Source organism: Coregonus clupeaformis, chromosome 1 (assembly GCF_020615455.1).
Source record: "Coregonus clupeaformis isolate EN_2021a chromosome 1, ASM2061545v1, whole genome shotgun sequence".
NCBI lineage: Eukaryota > Metazoa > Chordata > Actinopteri > Salmoniformes > Salmonidae > Coregonus > Coregonus clupeaformis.
The window spans coordinates 4034357-4058585 of NC_059192.1; the positions used below are offsets into that span (position 1 = coordinate 4034357).

The window sequence follows — 24229 nt, forward strand, 5'->3', positions numbered from 1 at the left end:
AAGGACAACAGCAGTAGAATTGATCAAGCTGGAAAGAGGTAAAAGGCAGAGAACAACTCAGAAGGAAGAGTTTCTGGAAGTTGGAAGAGTTTGTGCAAGGGAGAGGGCCAGGAGAGAGAGAGCCAAGAAAGAGAGGGCCAGGAGAGAGAGGGAGATACAGTCTGGAAGAAGAAGAAGAAGAAGAAGAAGAAGAAGAAGAAGAAGAAGAAGAAGAAGAAGAAGAAGAAGAAGAAGAAGAAGCAAGGGGACAATAAAATTTAGAAAAGAGGAAGAGTGAAATGGCATGAAGAATAGAGAATGGATTAAGTATGAAAAAGAAAAGCTGGATGGATAGAAGATAAAAAAGCCAAAGAAGAGGAGAAAGTTGAGACAAGAGAGATCGACTACATTATCCCAAAATGTCCAGTATTGGAGCCAGAACCAGAGAAACGAGATAGTCCTTACTGTCGTTAATGAGGAAGAGTATGGAGACGAGGGGTAGAATACAGCTCTGGAAAGCTCTCATGTTGTTGGTGATGACGGTGGTCCTTCCTTTGTGGTCTTTCCCGGGAGCGACGCGATCACGCAAATAAAAAAACTGGTTGTTTGCTTCGTGGTCCTTCCCTGGAGCGATGTGATCACATAATGAAAAGCAGGTTGTTTGCTTCTAAACCCCTCTGATCTTAATCCTGTCTAGAAGCTAATACCTCATCCTGCCTGCATGGACCAGGAGATTAGCGGTTACTGGTTAGGGGTTAGCTTCTCCACTGGAGGACTATGGCTCGGGTAACGGCTAGGCTAACTTCTCCACTGGAGGACTATGGCTCGGGTAACGGCTAGGCTAACTTCTCCACTGGAGGACTATGGCTCGGGTAACGGCTAGGCTAACTTCTCCACTGGAGGCCTATGGCTCGGGTAACGGCTAGGCTAACTTCTCCACTGGAGGACTATGGCTCGGGTAACGGCTAGGCTAACTTCTCCACTGGAGGACTATGGCTCGGGTAACGGCTAGGCTAACTTCTCCACTGGAGGACTATGGCTCGGGTAACGGCTAGGCTAACTTCTCCACTGGAGGACTATGGCTCGGGTAACGGCTAGGCTAACTTCTCCACTGGAGGACTATGGCTCGGGGTAACGGCTAGGCTAACTTCTCCACTGGAGGCCTATGGCTCGGGTAACGGCTAGGCTAACTTCTCCACTAGAGGCCTATGGCTCGGGTAACGCTAGGCTAACTTCTCCACTGGAGGACTATGGCTCGGGTAACGGCTAGGCTAACTTCTCCACTGGAGGACTATGGCTCGGGTAACGGCTAGGCTAACTTCTCCACTGGAGGACTATGGCTCGGGTAACGGCTAGGCTAACTTCTCCACTGGAGGACTATGGCTCGGGTAACGGCTAGGCTAACTTCTCCACTAGAGGCCTCTGGCTCGGGTAATGGCTAGGTTGACTCTGTCTCAGTCTTGAAAGGTGTCAAACTGAAAATCATATCAACATGGCAGAATTTCTATTGTGTGCCCTCATCATTTGTGTGGATGAAAGCTGTAGGCTTCTGTAGGGCTGAACCTGCCGAGTTGATGTATGTGGTTTAGAATGGTTTAATTATATACCCAGGCTTTTCTCCATTTTTATTTTACAATTTGTATAGTGTTACATACTAGCCACTATCGGGAGCCACCGTCAGTAATACCAACATTCATTTATAACTGTCACTTGAGTGTTAGTTTCCTTCAGTTTTTAGCCTACGTTTTGCATCATTCCATTCCGTTTCCCTTTCTTTCCTCTGTCACGTCCGTGTAGTTGTTCCTGAGGGTGGCTAGCATTAGTGGGTCATATTAGGCTAACGTTGTGCAATAATTAGTAGCCTGTTTGAATCATTACGGAACTCAGACCACGCGTAGCAGTTTAAACCTGGAGCCTGGCGCACGGTTCAAGATGACTGTCATCACAGTTCCATGATTAGTGAGAATTAGGGTAGATGTATAGGACTATTGTTCAACCCCTATTGTACACTTTTTTCCACCTTCCAATATTTCATGGATTTAATTTAAATATGACACCTTTCAGGATGAATCAAACCACTGTATTTTTTATTCATCAGTATATTTAGTGCGTAAATGTTCTCCAAACTCGTTTTTTTATGATTCATACATACTTTCCTAACCCTAAAATGTGCCTAAATAATCTACAATCTCAGAGTACTTTAAATCTACCAGTTGGTGGATGGCATTCTTTAATTGATTCCTATAATCTGAACCCGTTCTCTAGTCTGTCGACACAATTCTAATTGAAGGTACACCGTATTTAAAGGGATGGCTTAAGTTAAATGTACTGAAAAGTGGGAGGGTTTTCAGCGGTTGAATTACATTTATTCAGCTTGCGCAAGGGAACCATACCAGCAAAGCCCGTTACGCAACTTCATAAGGTAAGACTGAATACCAACTACTGAGAAGTGCGTAGGAAAGGCATGCGTAGGAAAGGCGTCATTTCTTAAAGGCGTCCACATGCTTCCCAGCCGAAGAGTTCGTGCATATATTATGATGACTAGCTGTGCCACTAGAGATCCTGGTTCGAATCCAGGCTCTGTCGTAGCCGACCGCGACCGGGAGACCTATGGGGCGGCGCGCAATTGGCCCAGCGTCGTCCAGGGTAGGGGAGGGAATGGCCGGCAGGGATGTAGCTCAGTTGATAGAGCATGGCGTTTGCAACGCCAGGGTTGTGGGTTCGATTCCCACAGGGGGTATGAAAATAATAATGTAAGTCGCTCTGGATAAGAGCGTCTGCTAAATGACGTAAAATGTAAATGTAAAATGACATTTTGTGACGTTTTTGTTTGTTTTGGACTTCGGTTAGATTTTTGGGGGGCTGTTCGGGCACACACATTTTTTTCTGGAGGCAAGCCGAAGTTCAGAGCCGAAGTCTACGCCCTCTCGTAGGTGAATAGTCAACACTAGGGATTCTTTAAAAAGCCTTTGTCGTCATTCAACGAGAGATGATCCGTTTTCATGCACATTTTTTCATTGAAATATACTGCACCAAACATCTTAGTTAGATGTAAAATTGCACGACTAAGATCTCTTCAGCAAAAAAAACGTTAAAATTCATGACAGATTTTCTTGAGTTATCTTAGATTAATTCTGAGGTAGTGTATACTGGCTACGGCGTCTCAAAATGGACAAACAGTACTATTGTCTCTTTTTTTTCTCATTTTTCAAGACAAGGTCTTTTAAGGGAGTATGGAAGCACACTCCTTCGGTTTCGATTAGCCGAGGTCAGCTAGGCGCCAGCCGAACTGAAGCATGCTGACGCCTTATGTCGGAATCGGGCCCTTGGTGAAAGCCACAGGCCTTTTTAAAGGAACTAATTCAACATCCATGTCTCTGTCACTAGCAAATACATTAATGGGTGGTAAACTCTACAATTCACTCAAAAAGAAAATGCACCCCTGGTAATATATAACACACCGTTTAGTGGTCCTCTGTAGCTCAATTTGGTAGAGCATGGCGCTTGTAACGCCAGGGTAGTGGGTTCCATCCCCGGGACCACCCATACGTAAAAATGTATGCGCACATGACTGTAAGTCGCTTTGGATAAAAGCGTCTGCTAAATGGCATATTATTATTATTATGTCACTCTAGAGTAGAGTAAAATACTAATTAGTTCACTCAGCCAGTGTTAATTTTCTACTCTGTATAGGGTTACAGAAACACTGTCTAAATGTTAACATTTTAACACTTTTGAAAGTGTGAAATTCAATCTGTTGAGAGTGGAGTCACATTACACACCACAAAAGTGTTAAAAATTAACAGAGGTGTCCTGAAATAAACATGACACACTGTATACACAGGGAGCGTTTCTGTCTTTGCTACAGCACTGGGAATCCCAGGTGTGTGTGTATGTGTGTGTGTGTATGTGTGTGTGTGTATGTGTGTGTGTGTGTGTGTATGTGTGTGTGTGTATGTGTGTTTCTTAGGAGTTAAACATAGCCTAATCCAGCGGTTCCCAAACTTTTTTGGGGGCCATTTTGATATAAAAAAATGTTTGCGACTCCACCATGTTCATTACAACCGCATCTAGCAGCTATACCGACGTAACTCCGGTTCTGTGAACCCAAGCACAATTTTTGTTTACAATTCTTTCTCTCGTGACCCCATTTTCAAATCAGGTCGACCCCACATGATGTCGCGACCCCTAGTTTGGGAAACGCTGGCCTAATTCCTTGGAGGTGTTTGTTGTCTGTTTTTAGTTTTTAAAAGAAGGCCACATCCCATAGTTCTATCGTTATTCTTTATTTCAGGTTGTAAGCAGATGCTGTACACTATAGCTGTGCAGACCTGGGTTCAAACCCTATTAGAAATCAATTCATTTACTTAACCTGTGCTTGATTGACCTTGCCTGGTTTAACAGATTAATAAAATAGTCCCAAAACTCCGCCCATTTGGCACTCAAGGCCAGGCCAGAAACGAACACTGAAAATTCCATTTGAACCCAGATGTGTTAGCTGTGCAGAACTCTTTTTTTTCCCCAATTGCTCCCACCTCGTGAACACATAAATTATAGCAGGACTGTGACATAGCGATCAGTTAAAGGTAATTACTTAGCTTATGCTCTCAGTCCCAACACCTGACTACTACAGGAAAAATTACTTTTCATCATCATTCATATTAAAATAAAATCAAAAAATACAATCCCATCACATATTTTTTTTCTCCAAGAAAGCTACGACATGAGTTACGCCTCGCAAAGTATCTACACGATAACACAATCCAGGGAAGCCATTTTAAACAGAATATTGTATCAAAAATGAAGTTGTATCTTTATTATAATCATCAGCACGATTTCCTATTTACAAAAAAAAAAAGGACGTTTATATTTTTCTACTTCCACATGCAGTTATCAAGTATATTTCTTATTATTTGAACGATTCATTGATTTATTCTAAGTTCAATACATCTCTGTTTTTCTTTTCATTCTCTAGTGTTGAGAATTGAAGACTCAGCAGGAGTTGGGAGAGGGAACAGTATTTCTCATCATTCACGGCATCGCATATCAGTCTATCTTCAATTCAATGCGCTCAACTTTCTCTCCATCACGCTCTAACACTCGCACACACAAACTCCGACCCAGTCTCATGATCTACATGTACGCTCATGAGACTGGGTTGCACACGCGTGCATACACACCCACACACACCCACCCACACCACACACTCTCTCTCTCTCTCTCTCTCTCATTTATGATATAGAGTACATTTCTAAAAACCCTTTCACTGGACCCCTGATACAGGACACGTGGTATACATTGGCACATCAAAATGTACAGGGTGAAACAGAGGAAGCCATTGACCCTCCAATACTCTGGGGGCGATGTGGCCAGTAGATACATGTACACAGTCAGTCAGTAGTGTATCCAATCCAGAGACTACTTTGGCTTCAACTGTCCATCTGTCCACTTGTCCATCTGTCCAGGGGAAAGTTGGAAGTAAAAGAGAAAACCTCATCCGCTTCTTACTCCATCGTCCTTCTATCTCCTTCCCCTCCGGCCCTGGAGACATGGGCTGGACATGGCAGCGTTGCTAGCTCTTCCCCATCTTGGCGATCAGCTCGTCACAGATCTTGGTCAGCTCTTCGATCTCTTTGTTCTTTTTGGAAGAGAGACAAAACCAGGAGGTTAGAGTACATCAGTGTTAATTTCGTCAACAAAAATAGTGACTAAAATATTCGTAAAACAACTATTTTTCAGTGGCAAGTGATGAGACTATAACTTTCTAAATAGACCCATTAAAAAAAACTATAACTAAACAAAAAATATTTTTCTTTTCATTTGACTACAACGAGAAGAGACAAAATGATCTCTGTGACTAAAATCTGACTACTAAGTGGACCGGACAATAGTTTTTGGAGAGATTGAGAGCTTTTCAGTGATGAGCACAACGAAAATATGCACCACAGATGCGCAGCGCAGTTTCTGTTCATCAGTGGGAAGGACGGGCCACACCCAGCACACACAACCGACATCAGCAGGTGAGCTGCAGGGGAGCAAGCGATAAGTGTGGGCAGACAGGCTACGCCTCTGATTACACACGTCGGGCAGGCGACTCTCTTGCTTCCCCGTAACTAACCAGTCACCACCAGCCTTCCAGTTAGCCTGGTTAAAAAAAACACAAGCTGCTTTACAAAAATTTAAAACAATAGCAGCATTGAGTTTAATAGTAAAACAACAGTCTAGCTATGTTTTTCTCTCCCTAGAGTATAGAAAAGTAGGCTGTCTTTGAATTTGTAGTATCGTTAAACTCTCCCATTACATAGCCAGGTTCTGCAGCCAACGTAGCCAAGTATCCCTCTTTTCCTCAGAGAAAACGGCGTGATTCCCTCACCGTTCAAAAGCTATGACCCATAATACCGCTGCTACGGGTTTTTCTTTCTGTCGTGCATTGTAGGGCCGTATTTTAAATTCATAAAGCGTCATCACGCGCCGTTAACCATTCATTTAGGTTGTGGTACCCAGTGACTCACACTTGAGCACTTGGACCAGGATTCGAACACTGGGACTTCAGCCATAGGGACTCGTGACTCGACTCACTCGTGACTCGAGTCCCTCGATTCGGACTTGAGGTTTAGTGACTTGACTACATCACTGGGCCAAACAGTAATTAGCTCCCGTTCAAAGTCATTAGCACCTATTCTATTTTTGGACATCAATGTGGCTGCGGCGTCTGTGTCTCTCTCTCTGTCTCTCTCTCTCTCTCTGTCTCTGTCTCTGTCTCTGTCTCTTCTCTGTCTCTCTCTCTGTCTCTCTCTCTCTCTCTCTCTCTCTCTCTCTCTCTCTCTCTCTCTCTCTCTCTCTCTCTCTCTCTCTCTCTCTCTCTCTCTCTCTCTCTCTCTCTCTCTCTCTCTCTCTCTCTCTCTCTCTCTCTCTCTCTCTCTCTCTCTCTCTCTCTCTCTCTCTCTCTCTCTCTCTCTCTCTCTCTCTCTCTCTCTCTCTCTCTCTCTCTCTCTCTCTCTCTCTCTCTCTCTCTCTCTCTCTCTCTCTCTCTCTCTCTCTCTCTCTCTCTCTGTAACGTTGAACAATATGTTGGTAGGACTATGTAGGACTATGTAGGACTGTATGTAATGTACTGTATCTAATATGATGGTAGGACTACGTAGGACCACACTGTATGTTTGTGCACATGGAAGTCAGTGATGTATGTTTACTACAGGTTAATGAGGCAATGCAAATGTGATGGGACTAAAATGAAAGGACATTTAGTTGACTAAAATGGCCCACTGTTTTCGTCATTTTTTACAATAACTAGCTTAAATCATTGTTCAAATGACAGAAATGTGACTTAATGATATTTTAGTCAAAATGACTAAGATTAGACAAAATCTTTTTTTTTTTAAAGAGTGCCACAACTGGGTTCCATTACAGGTCTGTTGAGTAGGTCTGTAGAGGGCATTCTTGTGGCATGCAGGACACCTGGGTTCGAATGCAGTCTGTCAAATACAGATGTAGGATCTTAATTTGAGCCAGTTTGCTACAACTGGAAAATAATCCTGCAGCAACAGGAAATGTGAATTATTATGTGGATTATAATTAATATTTTTTTTTTTGTAGGGCTTGATACATTTTTTGTAAGAGAAAATCAAGTGTGAAATTTCAAAGCGGAAATTACAAACTTCAGAAGCATTTTTAAACCTCAAATACACTACAAGTTGTACATGTCCTGCATTGCAGTAATGTTCTCCTGCAACAGGGTGTTTAATTGAGATCCTTCATATGTATAATGCGACATCCTGAAGATGTGTGTCTTGCCTTGCCTTTAGCTCAGGGGGCTAACAGGAGACCCGGTTTGAATCCTATGTCTGTCACATACACTACCAGTCAAAAGTTTGGACACACCTACTCATTCAAGGATTTTTCTTTATTTGTACTAATTTCTACATTGTAGAATAATAGTGAAGACATCACAACTATGAAATAACACATATGGAATCATGTAGTAACCAAAAAGTTGTTCAACAAATCAAAATATATTTTATATTTGAGATTCTTCAAATAGCCACCCTTTGCCTTGATGACAGCTTTGCACACTCTTGGCATTCTCTCAACCTGCTTCATGAGGTAGTCACCTGGAATGCATTTCAATTAACAGGTGTGCCTTCTTAAAAGTTAATTTGAGGAATTTCTTTCCTTCTTAATGCGTTTGAGCCAATCAGTTGTGTTGTGACAAGGTATGGGGGTATACAGAAGATATCCCTATTTGGTAAAATACCAAGTCCATACTATGGCAAGAACAGCTCAAATAAGCAAAGAGAAATGAAAGTCCATCATTACTTTAAGACATGAAGGTCAGTCAATAAGGAACATTTCGAGAACTTTGAAAGTTTCGTCAAGCGCTATGATGAAACTGGCTCTCATGAAGTACACCACAGGAATGGAAGACCCAGAGTTACCTCTGCTCCAGAGGATAAGTTCATTAGAGTTACCAGCCTCAGAAATTGCAGCCCAAATAAATGATTCACAGAGTTCAAGTCACAGACACATCTCAACATCAACTGTTCAGAGGGGACTGTGTGAATCAGGCCACGAATTGCTGCAAAGAAATCACTACTAAAGGACACCAATAAGAAGAAGAGACCTGCTTGGGCCAAGAAACACGGGCAATGGACATTAGACCGGTGGAAATGTGTCCTTTGGTCTGGAGTCCAAATTGTAGATTTTTGGTTCCAACCACCGTGTCTTTGTGAGACGCGGTGTGGGTGAACGGATGATCTCCGAATGTGTAGTTCCATCCGTAAAGCATGGAGGAGGAGGTGTTATGGTGTGGGGGTGCTTTTCTGGTGACACTGTCTGTGATTTATTTAGAATTCAAGGCACACTTAACCAGCATGGCTACCACAACATTCTGCATCGATACGCCATCCCATCTGGTTTGGGCTTAGTGGGACTATCATTTGTTTTTCAACAGGACAATGACCCAACACACCTCCAGGCTGTGTAAGGGCTATTTGACCAAGAAGGAGAGTGATGGCGTGCTGCATCAGATGACCTGGCCTCCACAATCCCCCGACCTCAACCCAATTGAGATGGTTTGGGATGAGTCGGAGGGCAGAGTGAAGGAAAAGCAGTCAACAAGTGCTAAGCATATGTGGGAACTCCTTCAAGACTGTTGGAAAAGCATTCCAGGTGAAGATGATTGAGAGAATGCCAAGAGTGTGCAAAGCTGTCATCAAGGCAAAGGGTGGCTATTTGAAGAATCTCAAATATAAAATATATTTTGATTTGTTTAACACTTTTTTGGTTACTACATGATTCCATATGTGTTACTATATGATTCCATGGGCTCCCGAGTGGCGCAGTGGTCTAAGGCACTGCATTGCAGTGCTAGCTGTGCCACTAGAGATCCTGGTTCGAATCCAGGCTCTGTCGTAGCCGGCCGTGACCGGGAGACCCATGGGGTGGCGCACAATTGGCTAAGCGTCGTCCAGGGTAGGGGAGGGAATGGCCGGCAGGGATATAGCTCAGTTGGTAGAGCATGGCGTTTGCAACGCCAGGGTTGTGGGTTCGATTCCCACAGGGGGACAGTATATATATTTTTTAATAATGTATGCACTCACTAACTGTAAGTCGCTCTGGATAAGAGCGTCTGCTAAATGAATAAAATGAAAATGTAAAATGAAAAATACAATGTAGAAAATAGTAAAAATAAAGAAAAACCCTGGAATGAGTAGTTGGGTCCAAACTTTTGACTGGTACTCTATAATGCGTGCGTCCATTCCGGGGCTTTATTGACAAAGCGTGCTGATCTAGGATCACGTCCCCCCGTCCATAAAATCGTATTAATTATGATCTAAAAGGCCAAACGGATCCTAGATCAGCACTCCTGATCTGAGATCAGTACCTTCTGCTCCAGGGTTCTCTCCAGTGAGTCCACCTTCATGGTCTCCTTCCTGAGAGAGGCCTGGTACGCTGCTGTCTCCTGACGGGCCTTCATCCTCACCTGGGCGATGTCAGAGTTCGCCCTGAGAGACACATACAGGACGTTAGTGTCACGGTGGTCAACACATACAGGACGTTAGTGTCACGGTGGTCAACACATACAGGACGTTAGTGTCACGGTGGTCAACACATACAGGATGTTAGTGTCACGGTGGTCAACACATACAGGACGTTAGTGTCACGGTGGTCAACACATACAGGACGTTAGTGTCACGGTGGTCAACACATACAGGACGTTAGTGTCACGGTGGTCAACACATACAGGTGCTCATCTGATCACCTCTATCAACAACAAGGAGCTGGATTTGTGTACAGTAGATTGGTTGAGATTCTATAGTATCTGTGGTTGTCTATATCTCTCTGTTTTGATTTAATTTAGTGTATTGAGACCGTATGATAATCCACTATAAATTAAAGTTTTGACTTGACTTGACTTGGTTGAATATGTATGAGGTCTATGCTTTCAAGATGGTGGACTCACCTGTCTAGTTTCTCCTCTGCATGGATCTTCAGGGCTTGGTAACGCTGTTCCTCCTTCCTCACCCTGGACAGGTACTCCTGAGCACACTTCTTCAACACCTCCTCATTCTGATAGGGGAGAGAGAAACCATGGTCAGGCTTTCAGCACCAATGGCCACTCAACGCAGCTACCTTAAATGACCTCAGCGGGATGAGGTCATGAACCGCTAATCATAACTACTGGGAGAAAAAAAAGGTTCGACTTGCAATGATCCTGTTATGTGATTGGTCTATTTCAGTTGAATTCACGGATTGTAAGTATCTCTAGATGAGTGCGTCTACTAAATCAAGTATACAGTGTATATACAACGTCATCATCGACATCGATGGACAGCCATAAGCAGTGTGTGCGGCCGAAAGGCTGGTTGGTCTTTGTGTGCGTGTGTGTCTGTCCATGTGTCTGTGTGCCTGCTGTGTGTCTGTGTGTAGTTATGTGTTCATGTGTGTGTGTGTGTTCAAGTGTGTACCCACCTTGCGGTAGCCCTCGAGGACATCCTTCAGCTTCTCATATCGTCTGAACAGTTCAGCCAGACTCTTCTCCACTGAGTTGAGGTCTGAAAGAGCCTGGTCCTTCTCTATGATCAGCTGCTGGATGGTGTGGTGAGACAGAGACTTATCCTTCTGCTCATCATCTGGAGGGAGGGAGGAGAGAGAGAGGAGAGAGGAGAGAGATGAGATGGAGGGAGAGAGAGAGAGAGAGAGGAGAGAGGAGAGAGATGAGATGGAGGGAGAGAGAGAGAGAGGAGAGAGAGGAGAGAGGAGAGAGATGAGATGGAGGGAGAGAGAGAGAGAGAGGAGAGAGAGATGAGATGGAGGGAGAGAGAGAGAGAGGAGAGAGGAGAGAGATGAGATGGAGGGAGAGAGAGAGAGAGGAGAGAGATGAGATGGAGGGAGAGAGAGAGAGAGGAGAGAGGAGAGAGAGAGTAGAGAGAGAGAGAGAGAGAGAGAGAGAGAGAGAGAGAGAGAGAGAGAGAGAGAGAGAGAGAGGGGGGAGGATATAGATGAGATGATGGTCCTGGTACTCCACACATAAACACACAGACACTAACACATTTGTTCATGTGCATATCAACACACACAACACACATGCTTACATACACACCTGCACACACACAGATTTGACATTTAAAAAAATTAAAGTAGGTTCCTACTTCTACCTATTCCTACAGTAGTTAATGACGCCTGCATTAGGGACATTTTAGCATGAATGCAATATTGATAAAGCTTGTGTTTCTGTGTGAAGCATGCAGACAGAACAGACAAACACTAAACGTTGAGTGAAATGAACGAGACCCAAAGAGACTTCCGGAAAGAGTATTGTAACGTTCCAACCCTGTTCGGGCAGTGGTTTGTGAGTTAGTGAGTTTTACAGGAGACCAGGGTTATAGTAGAGAAATGAACATCCAATTCTCTGGCATCAGCTCTGGTGGACATTTCTGCAGTCAGCATGCCAATTGAACACTCCAATTGAACACTCCCTCAAAACTTGAGACATCTGTGGCATTGTGTTGTGTGACAAAACTACACATTCTAGAGCGGTCTTTTATCGTCTGGCACGAGGCACAAGGTGCACCTGTGTAATGGTCATTCTGTTTAATCAACTTCTTGATATGCTACACCTGTCAGGTGGATGGTTTATCTTGGCAAAGGATAAATGCTCACTAACAGAGATGTAAACAAATTTGTGCACAACATTTGAGAGAAATTAGCTTTTCTGTGCGTCTGGAAAGTTTCTGGAACCTTTTATTTCCGCTCATGAAACATGGGACCAACACTTGTTGTGTTTATATTTTTTGTTCAGTGTAGACAACAGCCATGGAAGAGGGTGAAATTACAGCTCCAGCTGTCAGTAAATGGAGGGTGTAGACTACTGAACAGGGAAGGTCATTTTGTGGGAGGACATTATGAAAACAGTCCCTGGAGCGGAGGACTTTTGAGGACAGAGAGATAATGGAAACAAAGTCTGTTTCTTTGTAATGTTTTCTGTCCTCAGATATGGAAAGCTGTGAAAGCCTGTTTGCAGATGAAGAGGTCCCAATGAATGTCACAAGAGACTAAGGGTTTATCCTATACGCCATGAGTTATATGTGTAGGCCCGCCCACCCACAGTATGTTAGTAAATGTTGTATGCAAAAATACAGTTAAACATCACACACAATGCATAGCCCTATTACTGAAGCAAGCCAACCCTGCTGGAGGTCTGCTGGGTGTGCAGGGTTCTGTTTCAGCCCAGCAGCAATAACACACCCGATTCAACTTATCAAATCTAACGAGTTGATAATCACCGTGCGATTGCTGGGCTGGAACAGAAGTCTGCTCACCCAGTGGATCAGGGATCAGGGGAGGAACGTTGGCCACCGCTGGTGTGGATTATTATTGTTTTTGGTTCACCTGAAATGATGCTTTAGTAATAATAACCTACCGGTTACTACTCGATGACATATTGTTGTTTAGACTAACATGTCTAATCTTTACATACCAGTTAGCTTATTTGTAAATGTTGAAGTGATGTGAAGTGTTGATCCTTTGAAGTGAAGCGTTTAAAACTTGTTTTAATTGTTAAACTATTATTCAAAATGAACTAGTGTCAATGTTTGATTATATCACACGTCACATTCATGCCATGAAGACGGTGTTAGAGCCAGGGTTTATAATGTAATAATGTCTATAACGTGTCTCTGTTTCTGTGTCGTATTCTCAAATGAACGTTTCCTTTTTTTTTGTCTAGTTGTAAGAGCTCCAATCTGTTTTATTTGATTGTCACTCGCTCTCAGTATACCAGCTATGTGAATCCATTGTGCAGGCTTATCATATGGCATGCGTCACCAAATGCAGTGATAGGCCCAGAGCATGATGTCATTACTGGCCTCAAGAGCATCTGTCATCTGAGGCTGAGAATATCTAAACTCACACATTGTTTACGTGTTGTTTTATGTTCTCAAATTTAAAATGAAACCAGTAGACAGTGTATATGAGGCGGCCCATATACCAGATTTTGTACACGCCTTTGAAGTGCTGACATATAAAATAGTTTAGTGCAAATCCAAGCCTTGTAATTTACAGTGGGGGAAAAAAAAGTATTTAGTCAGCCACCAATTGTGCAAGTTCTCCCACTTAAAAAGATGAGAGAGGCCTGTAATTTTCATCATAGGTACACGTCAACCATGACAGACAAAATGAGGGAAAAAAATCCAGAAAATCACATTGTAGGATTTTTTATGAATTTATTTGCAAATTATGGTGGAAAATAAGTATTTGGTCAATAACAAAAGTTTCTCAATACTTTGTTATATACCCTTTGTTGGCAATGACACAGGTAAAACGTTTTCTGTAAGTCTTCACAAGGTTTTCACACACTGTTGCTGGTATTTTGGCCATTCCTCCATGCAGATCTCCTCTAGAGCAGTGATGTTTTGGGGCTGTCGCTGGGCAACACAGACTTTCAACTCCCTCCAAAGATATTCTATGGGGTTGAGATCTGGAGACTGGCTAGGCCACTCCAGGACCTTGAAATGCTTCTTACGAAGCCACTCCTTCGTTGCCCGGGCGGTGTGTTTGGGATCATTGTCATGCTGAAAGACCCAGCCACGTTTCATCTTCAATACCCTTGCTGATGGAAGGAGGTTTTCACTCAAAATCTCACGATACATGGCCCCATTCATTCTTTCCTTTACACGGATCAGTCGTCCTGGTCCCTTTGCAGAAAAACAGCCCCAAAGCATGATGTTTCCACCCCCATGCTTCACAGTAGGTATGGTGTTCTTTGGATGCAACTCAGCATTCTTTGTCCTCCAAACACGACGAGTTGAGTTTTTACCAAAAAGTTATATTTTGGTTTCATCTGACCATATGACATTCTCCCAATCCTCTTCTGGATCATCCAAATGCACTCTAGCAAACTTCAGACGGGCCTGGACATGTACTGGCTTAAGCAGGGGGACACGTCTTGCATTGCAGGATTTGAGTCCCTGTCGGTGTAGTGTGTTACTGATGGTAGGCTTTGTTACTTTGGTCCCAGCTCTCTGCAGGTCATTCACTAGGTCCCCCCGTGTGGTTCTGGGATTTTTGCTCACCGTTCTTGTGATCATTTTGACCCCACGGGGTGAGATCTTGCGTGGAGCCCCAGATCGAGGGAGATTATCAGTGGTCTTGTATGTCTTCCATTTCCTAATAATTGCTCCCACAGTTGATTTCTTCAAACCAAGCTGCTTACCTATTGCAGATTCAGTCTTCCCAGCCTGGTGCAGGTCTACAATTTTGTTTCTGGTGTCCTTTGACAGCTCTTTGGTCTTGGCCATAGTGGAGTTTGGAGTGTGACTGTTTGAGGTTGTGGACAGGTGTCTTTTATACTGATAACAAGTTCAAACAGGTGCCATTAATACAGGTAACGAGTGGAGGACAGAGGAGCCTCTTAAAGAAGAAGTTACAGGTCTGTGAGAGCCAGAAATCATGCTTGTTTGTAGGTGACCAAATACTTATTTTCTACCATAATTTGCAAATAAATTCATTAAAAATCCTACAATGTGATTTTCTGGATTTTTTTCTCTCAATTTGTCTGTCATAGTTGACGTGTACCTATGATGAAAATTACAGGCCTCTCTCATCTTTTTAAGTGGGAGAACTTGCACAATTGGTGGCTGACTAAATACTTTTTTCCCCCACTGTAGATACAGTGTGAAAATAAGGAGATGACAGTTAGGCTACATGAGACGAGCATTACAGGTAACATTTTATGAGGTTGATTTTATTTTTTATTCATTAATTTTTAGCAATGTTGCTTGCAAAATTATTGCAGTTGTTCCCACAGGTAGACAGTACATGGTTGCTCTATGTATCACTGAATAAGCTAGCGACTGGGCTAACACGGCTAACCTTTTAGGTCAATAATATGCTGTTTTTATTAACATTTTGTTGGCTTTATAATTGTGAGAGAAATTTAACTAACTAGTAGCTAGCTAGTTAGCTATACCTAGGCAGCTTACAAGGTCAGTTGACTTTTCTCAAAACAAACCTCGTTGTTGCTAGCTACTTCTTGTCGATCGTGCTAGCTTTAACGGCCAAATATCACTTCAGAAACGTCCAAAAAAAATAATATTATATATATAAATGTGGCCAGCATCGTAGACCATTTCTCCCTAATTGCTGCAGCTTTAGCTCACCTCGAAACAACAGAGAAATGCAGTGAAAAGCAGCGTGCTGCAAACATTCTAAAAACGTTTTGTCACCAGTGGTTGTTTTGTCACCATGTTTAGTCCTACGGTGCTAACCTGGTGAGCGTCCTTTGGAGCTCCGCCCAAGCAAGGCATTTGATTGGTTTTGACGTGTTGCGAGGGTTCACGGATTTACACAAGGTTCCGACCCCTCTTTAGCGGATTTCTGCCGTGGAAACTTCCGACGAGGCTAAGGTTTAACTAACTAATACTACCAAGCTCACTTACACACAGAACATGGACATTTGGTGTGCGTGTGTGTGTGTGTGTGTGTGTGTGTGTGTGTGTGTGTGTGTGTGTGTGTGTGTGTGTGTGTGTGTGTGTGTGTGTGTGAGAGAGAGACAGTTAAGGTTCCTGCTATGTACTTCAGCGGAAGAAAGAACAGAAGTGTGTCCTATGTGAAAGGCTACCTTATGAAATCTGGTGTTGTGTAGAAACGAATAAAGAGGTACAGTTTCACCAGTTTGCTCACAAAGAAGAAGTCTCGAAAAGTAAAAGACAACAGAAATGGAATAAATGAATGTCACTAGACGAAGAGAGTTCTCTCTCTCTCTCTCTCTCTCTCTTTGACAGACGGATGTGATCTGAAGACACAAAACAACTAAATGCAGAGTCCTCGATACTCACCCGGCAGCCCTGTTAGAGAGGGTTTACACAAAAGGAGAAGCAGAACAGAAAAGAAGGGGTTGTGTTATAGTCAAGCTGAGAGGGCAGCAGAACACGTGGGTTGGGGTCAATTCCATTTCAACTGGGGTCAATTCCATTTCAACTGGGGTCAATTCCATTTCAACTGGGGTCAATTCCGTTTCAACTGGGGTCAATTCCGTTTCAACTGAAATTCCAATTCAACATTTTAAATGTGTCTCATAAACTAGGTTTACATCCAATTGGCAACAGATTTTTCATGCGAATATTCAAAAAAATCCATATTAATAAAATACGCCCATTTTCCCACCGGAGATGTGTTTCCATGAAATTGACTTGTTGCAGATAAAAGTAGTACACATACAAATTACATTTTGAGGTTAAATTCCCATGTACCGAATAAAAAATACAAGTTAAATGGGTATCCATATAATTTTCAACTCTACTGATGGTTTTGTCAACAACAACAAAACAATCCATGATAGAGTGAATGTTCCCACTCTGGTATTGGCACGGCTATAGTGCTGGCTATAGTCTACGTGACGAGATTATTATGGACAAAAGAGCGGGATTATTTTAATTTGTCAAACGGCAGCCAAGCATCGATCATCATGTCACCAGAAGAAGACCCTCAATATTTATTGGAAAGCAGCATCAAGCTCATCAACGTGCACTTTCACCACCCTGTGAAGTTCATCATAATTTATTTCATCTATAGTATAATAAACTGTATGGTTTCCCGAGTCTTAGTGGGAGGACCACACGCCATTTCATCGCGTGACTCCAAGTTTACTTCGATAGGATGGTTATTATATCCATATTTGCGCATAAAAAGCATTTCCATTTCTCGCATCATTCATTTTACAGAAACAAAAAGATCCCACCTCGTCTAGAGTATTTTGTTATGTCGAACATTTGCTGTTTCCATCAGGCCTGTCATGACATTTCTTTATCCAACGTACTTTACTCACATAAAAAGGCCAGATGGAAACCTGCTTATAGAGACAAATTTAGGAACATTTGAATTTCAAGTTAATTCCTGGATTGACTGAACTGAATTAGAATTGACTCCAACCCTGCAGGGCACGTGAGAGAACCGTAGCCATGTTAGAGCAAAAACGGCGCATCACTCCTTTAGCGAGAGTGTTGAGTGATGTACAGGGTTGGGGTCAGTTCCATTTCAATTTGGTCCATTCATGAAGTAACCCGAAATTCCAATTCTAACAAAAAAAAAAAAATCTCATAGAAAAGCATTCGGGACAATTTGAATTTCTGTTCACTTCCTGAATTGACTGGAGTTGACCCCCCCCCCACCCCTGGTCCTGTATGAATAATGGGATGAAATCATCATCAAAAAATCAGAGCCGAGCTTCAGAAATGGCCAGAGGTGGAAAGGGAGAAATGAACGAGAGAAACGGGACAAAGAGTGAATCTTGTGGGTTTGATGTGGAAGGTGATAGTGATGGCTGGAGGCCTACAGTAATTAGATGTCCTTATATTATACCACAGAGAAAAAAAAACGGAAAGCTTTCGATGGATTAGGTGGAAACATGTTGTAGCTTGCGTCACATGGTTTAATCTTTTAAAAATGATGAATTGGGCACAATGATTTTTGTCATTTGCTAATTATTAGCATACTGAAAAGGTTGTGAGGAAGAACCAACCACATATTGGTATAAAAAAGCATGTATAAAAGCTATGCTGTGGTTGGTTGTACTATACTTTATCTGTATGTTTGGAGAAACTACACAGAGAAACACTCACCAATCATTTGTGCAATGGTCTTCTCATATTCTGCCACGATTCTCCTGTGAGCCACAAAACGGCAAAGATTAATTATAAACAGACAGATATTCCAGTGTTAAAGGTACACGTGATATCTTAGACAGGAAGTAACATGTCAAAACACCAATCATGTGCTTTCTTCACAAAGGCAATCACGCACAATGTTGTCACCCACAAGCGTGAGGTGGACGGGGCTATCTTTAAACCTCTTTAGGTATGTGTCTAAATCTGCCTTTGTTTTCAACGCCACTGCCTCCCTAGCGCTCTATTCTTTCTCTCTCTCTCTCTCTCTCAATTCAATTTCAATTTCAATTTCAATTTCAATTCAATTCAATTTCAATTTAAGGGCTTTATTGGCATGGGAAACGTGTGTTAACATTGGCAAAGCAAGTGAAGTAGATAGTAAACAAAAGTGAAATAAACAATAAATATTAACAGTAAACATTACACTCAGAACTTTCAAAAGAATAAAGACATTTCAAATGTCATATTATGTATATATACAGTGTTGTAACAATGTGCAAATAGTTAAAGTACAAATGGGAAAATACATAAACATAAATATGGGTTGTATTTACAATGGTGTTTGTTCTTCACTGGTTGCCCTTTTCTTGTGGCAACAGGTCACAAATCTTGCAGCTGTGATGGCACACTGTGGTTTTTCACCCAGTAGATAAGGGAGTTTATCAAAATTGGGTTTGTTTTCGAATTCTTTGTGGATCGCTGTAATCTGAGGGAAATATGTGTCTCTAATATGGTCATACATTTGGCAGGAGGTTAGGAAGTGCAGCTCAGTTTCCACCTCATTTTGTGGGCAGTGTGCACATAGCCTGTCTTCTCTTGAGAGCCAGGTCTACCTACGGCGGCCTTTCTCAATAGCAAGGCTATGCTCACTGAGTCTGTACATAGTCAAAGCTTTCCTTAAGTTTGGGTCAGTCACAGTGGTCAAGTATTCTGCCACTGTGTACTCTCTGTTTAGGGCCAAATAGCATTCTAGTTTGCTCTGTTTTTTTGTTTGTTCTTTCCAATGTCTCTCTCTCTCTCTCTCTCTCTCTCTCTCTCTCTCTCTCTCTCTCTCTCTCTCTCTCTCTCTCTCTCTCTCTCTCTCTCTCTCTCTCTCTCTCTCTCTCTCTCTCTCTCTCTCTCTCTCTCTCTCTCTCTCTCTCTCCCTTTATCGTGTTCTCTCTCTCTCTCTCTCTCTCTCTCTCTCTCTCTCTCTCTCTCTCAATTAATTCAATATACTATATTGACATAGAAAGGAAACACTTCCATTGTCAAGGTAAATATAACGATGATGGTAGGTAGCTTAGTGGGTAAGAGCGTTGTGCCAGTAACCGAAAGGTCGCTGGTTCTAATCCCCGAGCTGACTAGGTGAAAAATCTGTCGATGTGCCCTTGAGCAAGGCACTTAACCCTAATTGCTCCTGTAAGTCGCTCTGGATAAGAGTGTCTGCTAAAATGTAAATGTTAGTAATAAAGCAATGATAATGAGAGTGGTAATCATATTAACTCTCTCTCTCTCCATCTGTATCTCTCTCAGCAGTTTGTGTCCTTGTTAGAAATCCTTAAAAGTACATCCTTCCACAATTCCTCAAAGTAATCACTGATTTGCTCAGTTGGTAGAGCTTGCAACTCAAAGGTTGTGGGTTCGTTTCCCACGGGGGGCCAGTATGAAAATGTATACTGTAAGTCGCTCTGTATAAAAGCGTCTGCTAAATGACAAAAAATGTAAACATGTAAAATGACAGGTGAACACACGGTGTACACAAGGCCAGTCATTTCTAATCAATCGATTACTTCGAGGAAGGAATGATATTAGCATTCATTTGCATTTTAAGGAGTTCGAACGAGGCCACAGCCCGTGTGCTAGTGTTCTCTCTTTCTCTCTCTGCCTATGACAGTGCTGCTTGTTTGGGGTTGCCAGATAGAGAGGTAAGCGGTAGATTAGCCGTGCCTCCCCCTTAGCTACTTAACCCTCCTTATCCCAATCAGCCTAATGAGATAAGCCTATAGGCTCTCCTAGCCAGCTGGATCTCCACCACCCCACCCCCCACCCCAACCCACCACCCCAAAACCCCACCCCCCCACCCCTCCACCCCTCCACCCCAACCCACCACCCCAAAACCCCACCCCCACCCCAAATTCTAATATCCCATAACTCTTTACATGAATGCGAAATAATTCTTAACAAAGGGACCAACAACGCTAGTAATCAACGTCTCTGGTTTGGGTTTATTTTGCCCACGTCAATACAACTGATCCTGTGTTATCTTCAACCAAGCTGACGGACTGACAGTTGATTATCTCACCTCATCTCCAGCACTTCCTGTCGACTGTCCTCGTACTTCCTCTGCCACTCCAGTACCTCCTTCTCCTTGGACACGATCTGAGAGGGAGGTCAAATAAGACTTTCTTAGGTCACATCCTGTACACATCCTGTACACATCCTGTATACATCCTGTACACATCCTGTATACATCCTGTACACATCCTGTACACATCCTGTATACATCCTGTATACATCCTGTACACATCCTGTACACATCCTGTACACATCCTGTACACATCCTGTATACATCCTGTACACATGACATGAAGAACTGTGAAAAAATCCGGCCATAGTGTTTCTGTACACATCAGTATACTGAACAGTGACAAAAAATGCATGTGTTTTCATCTGTATAAACTAAATACCTGCATTTGTATGAATATGACTACACTGTTGAATGTCAACCTGTTCCTCCAATACTGTCATACAGTAAAATTCATACAATGGATATGAACTTGACAGTAGTGAGTAGCTTGGGTGTAGGTGTAGGTAGAGGGGCACCTCTTCTCGTGCGATGCCCAGGGAGTGATCCACGTCTTTGGGTGGGTAGGGGCTCTCCCCCTCTCCGTAGCCCGCTGTCCGGGTGTAGATGGAACTCTTGGTCACCGCGCTGTCCCTGTCCAGTGTTGATGACATCACTGATGACATCACTTCTCTGTCTCTCTGCTGCTCGCCGAAGCCAGGTCAGGGGAGTGGAGGAGGAGGAGAAGGAGGAGGAGGAGGAGGAGAGGAGGAGAAGAGAAGGGGAGAGAGACAGGGACAGACAGTTAGTTAGGTATCTGGTTGATCTAATGATGACAGAAAACTAGGGTTGTGTTCTGGAAGCTTTCCCAAAATCCCAGTTGGAAGATTCCCGGAAATCAGGAGGGAATAAACAGGAAATCTGGAATCTTCCATCCAGGATGTCCGGAAAACCTTGGAAAGTTACCTGCATTTTAAAACCCTACAGACAACACACTCTTTGTAGGATCCTGAACCAAACCAAGCCACAAGGAAGCATCATATCGGATCAGAAAGATGCCCCACACCACAGCCAAACTCAATATGCAAAATGCTGCAGCCTATGCAATGATGATCCTGGAGACTTAGGCAGCTGGTAGCAACATGTTTGGATGCAGCAGTCCTCAATGCCAGAGTTGTGGCCCTGTGATTGGCTGATGCTGCAACAGCTTGGCTGTAATTGGGTCCAGGCATAGGGGGTATTGGGGAGGGACAGGGATAAGGGGTATTGGGGAGGGATAGGGATAGGGGGTATTGGAGAGGGATAGGGATAGGGGGTATTGGAGAGGGATAGGGGTATTGGGGAGGGACAGGGATAGGGGGTATTGGGGAGGGATAGGGGGTATTGGGGAGGGATAGGGGGTATTGGAGAGGGATAGGGGGTATTGGAGAGGGTTAGGGGGTATTGGAGAGGGATAGGGGGTATTGGGGAGGGACAGGATAGGGGGTATTGAGAGAGGGATAGGGGGTATTGAGAGGGACAGGGATAGGGGGTATTGGAGAGGGATAGGGATAGGGGGTATTGGGGAGGGACAGGGATAGGGGGTATTGGGGAGGGATAGGGATAGGGGGTATTGGGGAGGGATAGGGGTATTGGGGAGGGATAGGGATAGGGGGTATTGGAGAGGGACAGGGATAGGGGGTATTGGGGAGGGATAAGGGATAGGGGGTATTGGAGAGGGACAGGGATAGGGGGTATTGGGAGGGATAGGGATAGGGGGTATTGGAGAGGGATAGGGGGTACTGGAGAGGGACAGGGATAGGGGGTATTGGGGAGGGATAGGGGTATTGGAGAGGACAGGGATAGGGGAGTATTGAGAGGGACAGGGATAGGGGTATTGGAGAGGGATAGGGATGGGGGTATTGGGGAGGATAGGGATAGGGGTATTGGGGAGGGACAGGGATAGGGGTATTGGGGAGAGGGATAGGGGGTATTGGGGAGGGACAGCGGGTATTGGGGAGGGACAGGGGGTATTGGAGAGGGATAGGGATAGGGGGTATTGGGGAGGGACAGGGATAGGGGGTATTGGAGAGGGACAGGGATAGGGGTTATTGTGGAGGGTCAGAGATAGGGGGTATTGGAGAGGGATAGGGGGTATTGGGGAGGGATAGGGATAGGGGTATTGGAGAGGGACAGGGATAGGGGGTATTGGGGAGGGACAGGGATAAGGGGTATTGGAGAGGGATAGGGGGTATTGGAGAGGGATAGGGGGTATTGGAGAGGGATAGGGGGTATTGGAGAGGACAGGGATAGGGGTATTGGAGAGGGACAGGGGTATTGGAGAGGGACAGGGATATGGGTATTGGAGAGGGATAGGGGTATTGGAGAGGGATAGGGGGTATTGGAGAGGGACAGGGATAGGGGGTATTGGAGAGGGACAGGGATAGGGGTATTGGGGAGGGATAGGGGCATTGGGGAGGACAGCGGGTATTGGGGAGGGACAGGGGGTATTGGAGAGGGATAGGGATAGGGGATTGGGGAGGGACAGGGATAGGGGGTATTGGAGAGGGACAGGGATAGGGGTTATTGTGGAGGGTCAGAGATAGGGGGTATTGGAGAGGGATAGGGGGTATTGGGGAGGGATAGGGATAGGGGGTATTGGAGAGGGACAGGGATAGGGGTATTGGGGAGGGACAGGGATAGGGGTATTGGAGAGGGATAGGGGTATTGGAGAGGGATAGGGGGTATTGGAGAGGGATAGGGGGTATTGGAGAGGGACAGGGATAGGGGGTATTGGAGAGGGACAGGGGGTATTGGAGAGGGACAGGGATATGGGGTATTGGAGAGGGATAGGGGGTATTGGAGAGGGATAGGGGGTATTGGAGAGGGACAGGGATAGGGGGTATTGGAGAGGGACAGGGATAGGGGTATTGGGGAGGGACAGGGATAGGGGGTATTGGAGAGGGACAGGGATAGGGGGTATTGGAGAGGGACAGGGATAGGGGGTATTGGGGAGGGATAGGGGTATTGGGGAGGGACAGAGGGTATTGGGGAGGGACAGGGGTATTGGAGAGGGACAGGGATATAGGGGTATTGAGAGGGATAGGGGGTATTGGGAGAGGATAGGGGTATTGGAGGGGACAGGGATAGGGGGTATTGGAGAGGGACAGGGATAGGGGGTATTGGAGAGGATAGGGGTATTGGAGAGGGACAAGGATAGGGGTATTGGAGAGGGACAAATAGGGGGTATTGGAGAGGACAGGGATAGGGGTATTGGGGAGGGGATAGGGGTATTAGGGGAGGGATAGGGGTATTGGGGAGGGACAGGGGTATTGGGGAGGGACAGGGATAGGGGGTATTGGGGAGGGATAGGGATAGGGGGTATTGGAGAGGATAGGGGGTATTGGAGAGGGATAGGGGGTATTGGGGAGGGACAGGGATAGGGGGTATTGGGGAGGGATAGGGATAGGGGGTATTGGGGAGGGATAGGGGGTATTGGGGAGGGATAGGGGTATTGGGGAGGGACAGGGATAGGGGTATTGGAGAGGGATAGGGGGTATTGGGGAGGGATAGGGGGTATTGGGGGAGGGACAGGGATAGGGGTATTGGGGAGGGACAGGGGGTATTGGAGAGGGACAGGGATAGGGGGTATTGGACAGGGATAGGGGGTATTGGAGAGGGATAGGGGGGTATTGGAGAGGGACAGGGATAGGGGGGTATTGGAGAGGGATAGGGGTATTGGGGGAGGGATAGGGGTATTGGAGAGGGACAGGGATAGGGGTATTGGACAGGATAGGGGTATTGGAGAGGGATAGGAAGTATTGGAGAGAGACAGAGATAG

At 44.4% G+C, this 24229-nt stretch overlaps 2 protein-coding genes across 11 annotated transcripts in view; both read right to left on the reverse strand.

The window, feature by feature from the left end:
* Positions 1-608, reverse strand: part of ly6pge (lymphocyte antigen 6 family member pge) — a 9455-nt gene extending 8847 nt beyond the window's left edge. For both annotated transcript variants that reach the window (XM_041897312.1, XM_041897303.1), the window contains exon 1: positions 445-608. In XM_041897312.1, coding sequence (XP_041753246.1) covers positions 445-505 — 61 coding nt within the window. In that variant the 5' untranslated portion in view covers positions 506-608. The remainder of the gene's footprint in view (positions 1-444) is intronic.
* A 3641-nt stretch (positions 609-4249) lies between these two features.
* Positions 4250-24229, reverse strand: part of tacc2 (transforming, acidic coiled-coil containing protein 2) — a 272493-nt gene continuing 252513 nt past the window's right edge. For 8 of the 9 annotated variants that reach the window (XM_041893422.2, XM_041893506.2, XM_041893345.2 and 5 more), the window contains 8 exons: positions 20949-21113; positions 20428-20504; positions 18099-18142; positions 16317-16325; positions 10951-11111; positions 10442-10548; positions 9863-9983; positions 4250-5617 (listed from right to left, as the gene is read on the reverse strand). In XM_041893422.2, the coding sequence (XP_041749356.2) occupies positions 5552-5617; positions 9863-9983; positions 10442-10548; positions 10951-11111; positions 16317-16325; positions 18099-18142; positions 20428-20504; positions 20949-21113 (750 nt within the window). In that variant the 3' untranslated portion in view covers positions 4250-5551. The remainder of the gene's footprint in view (positions 5618-9862; positions 9984-10441; positions 10549-10950; positions 11112-16316; positions 16326-18098; positions 18143-20427; positions 20505-20948; positions 21114-24229) is intronic. The other variant, XM_041893204.2, reaches the window with a different exon arrangement.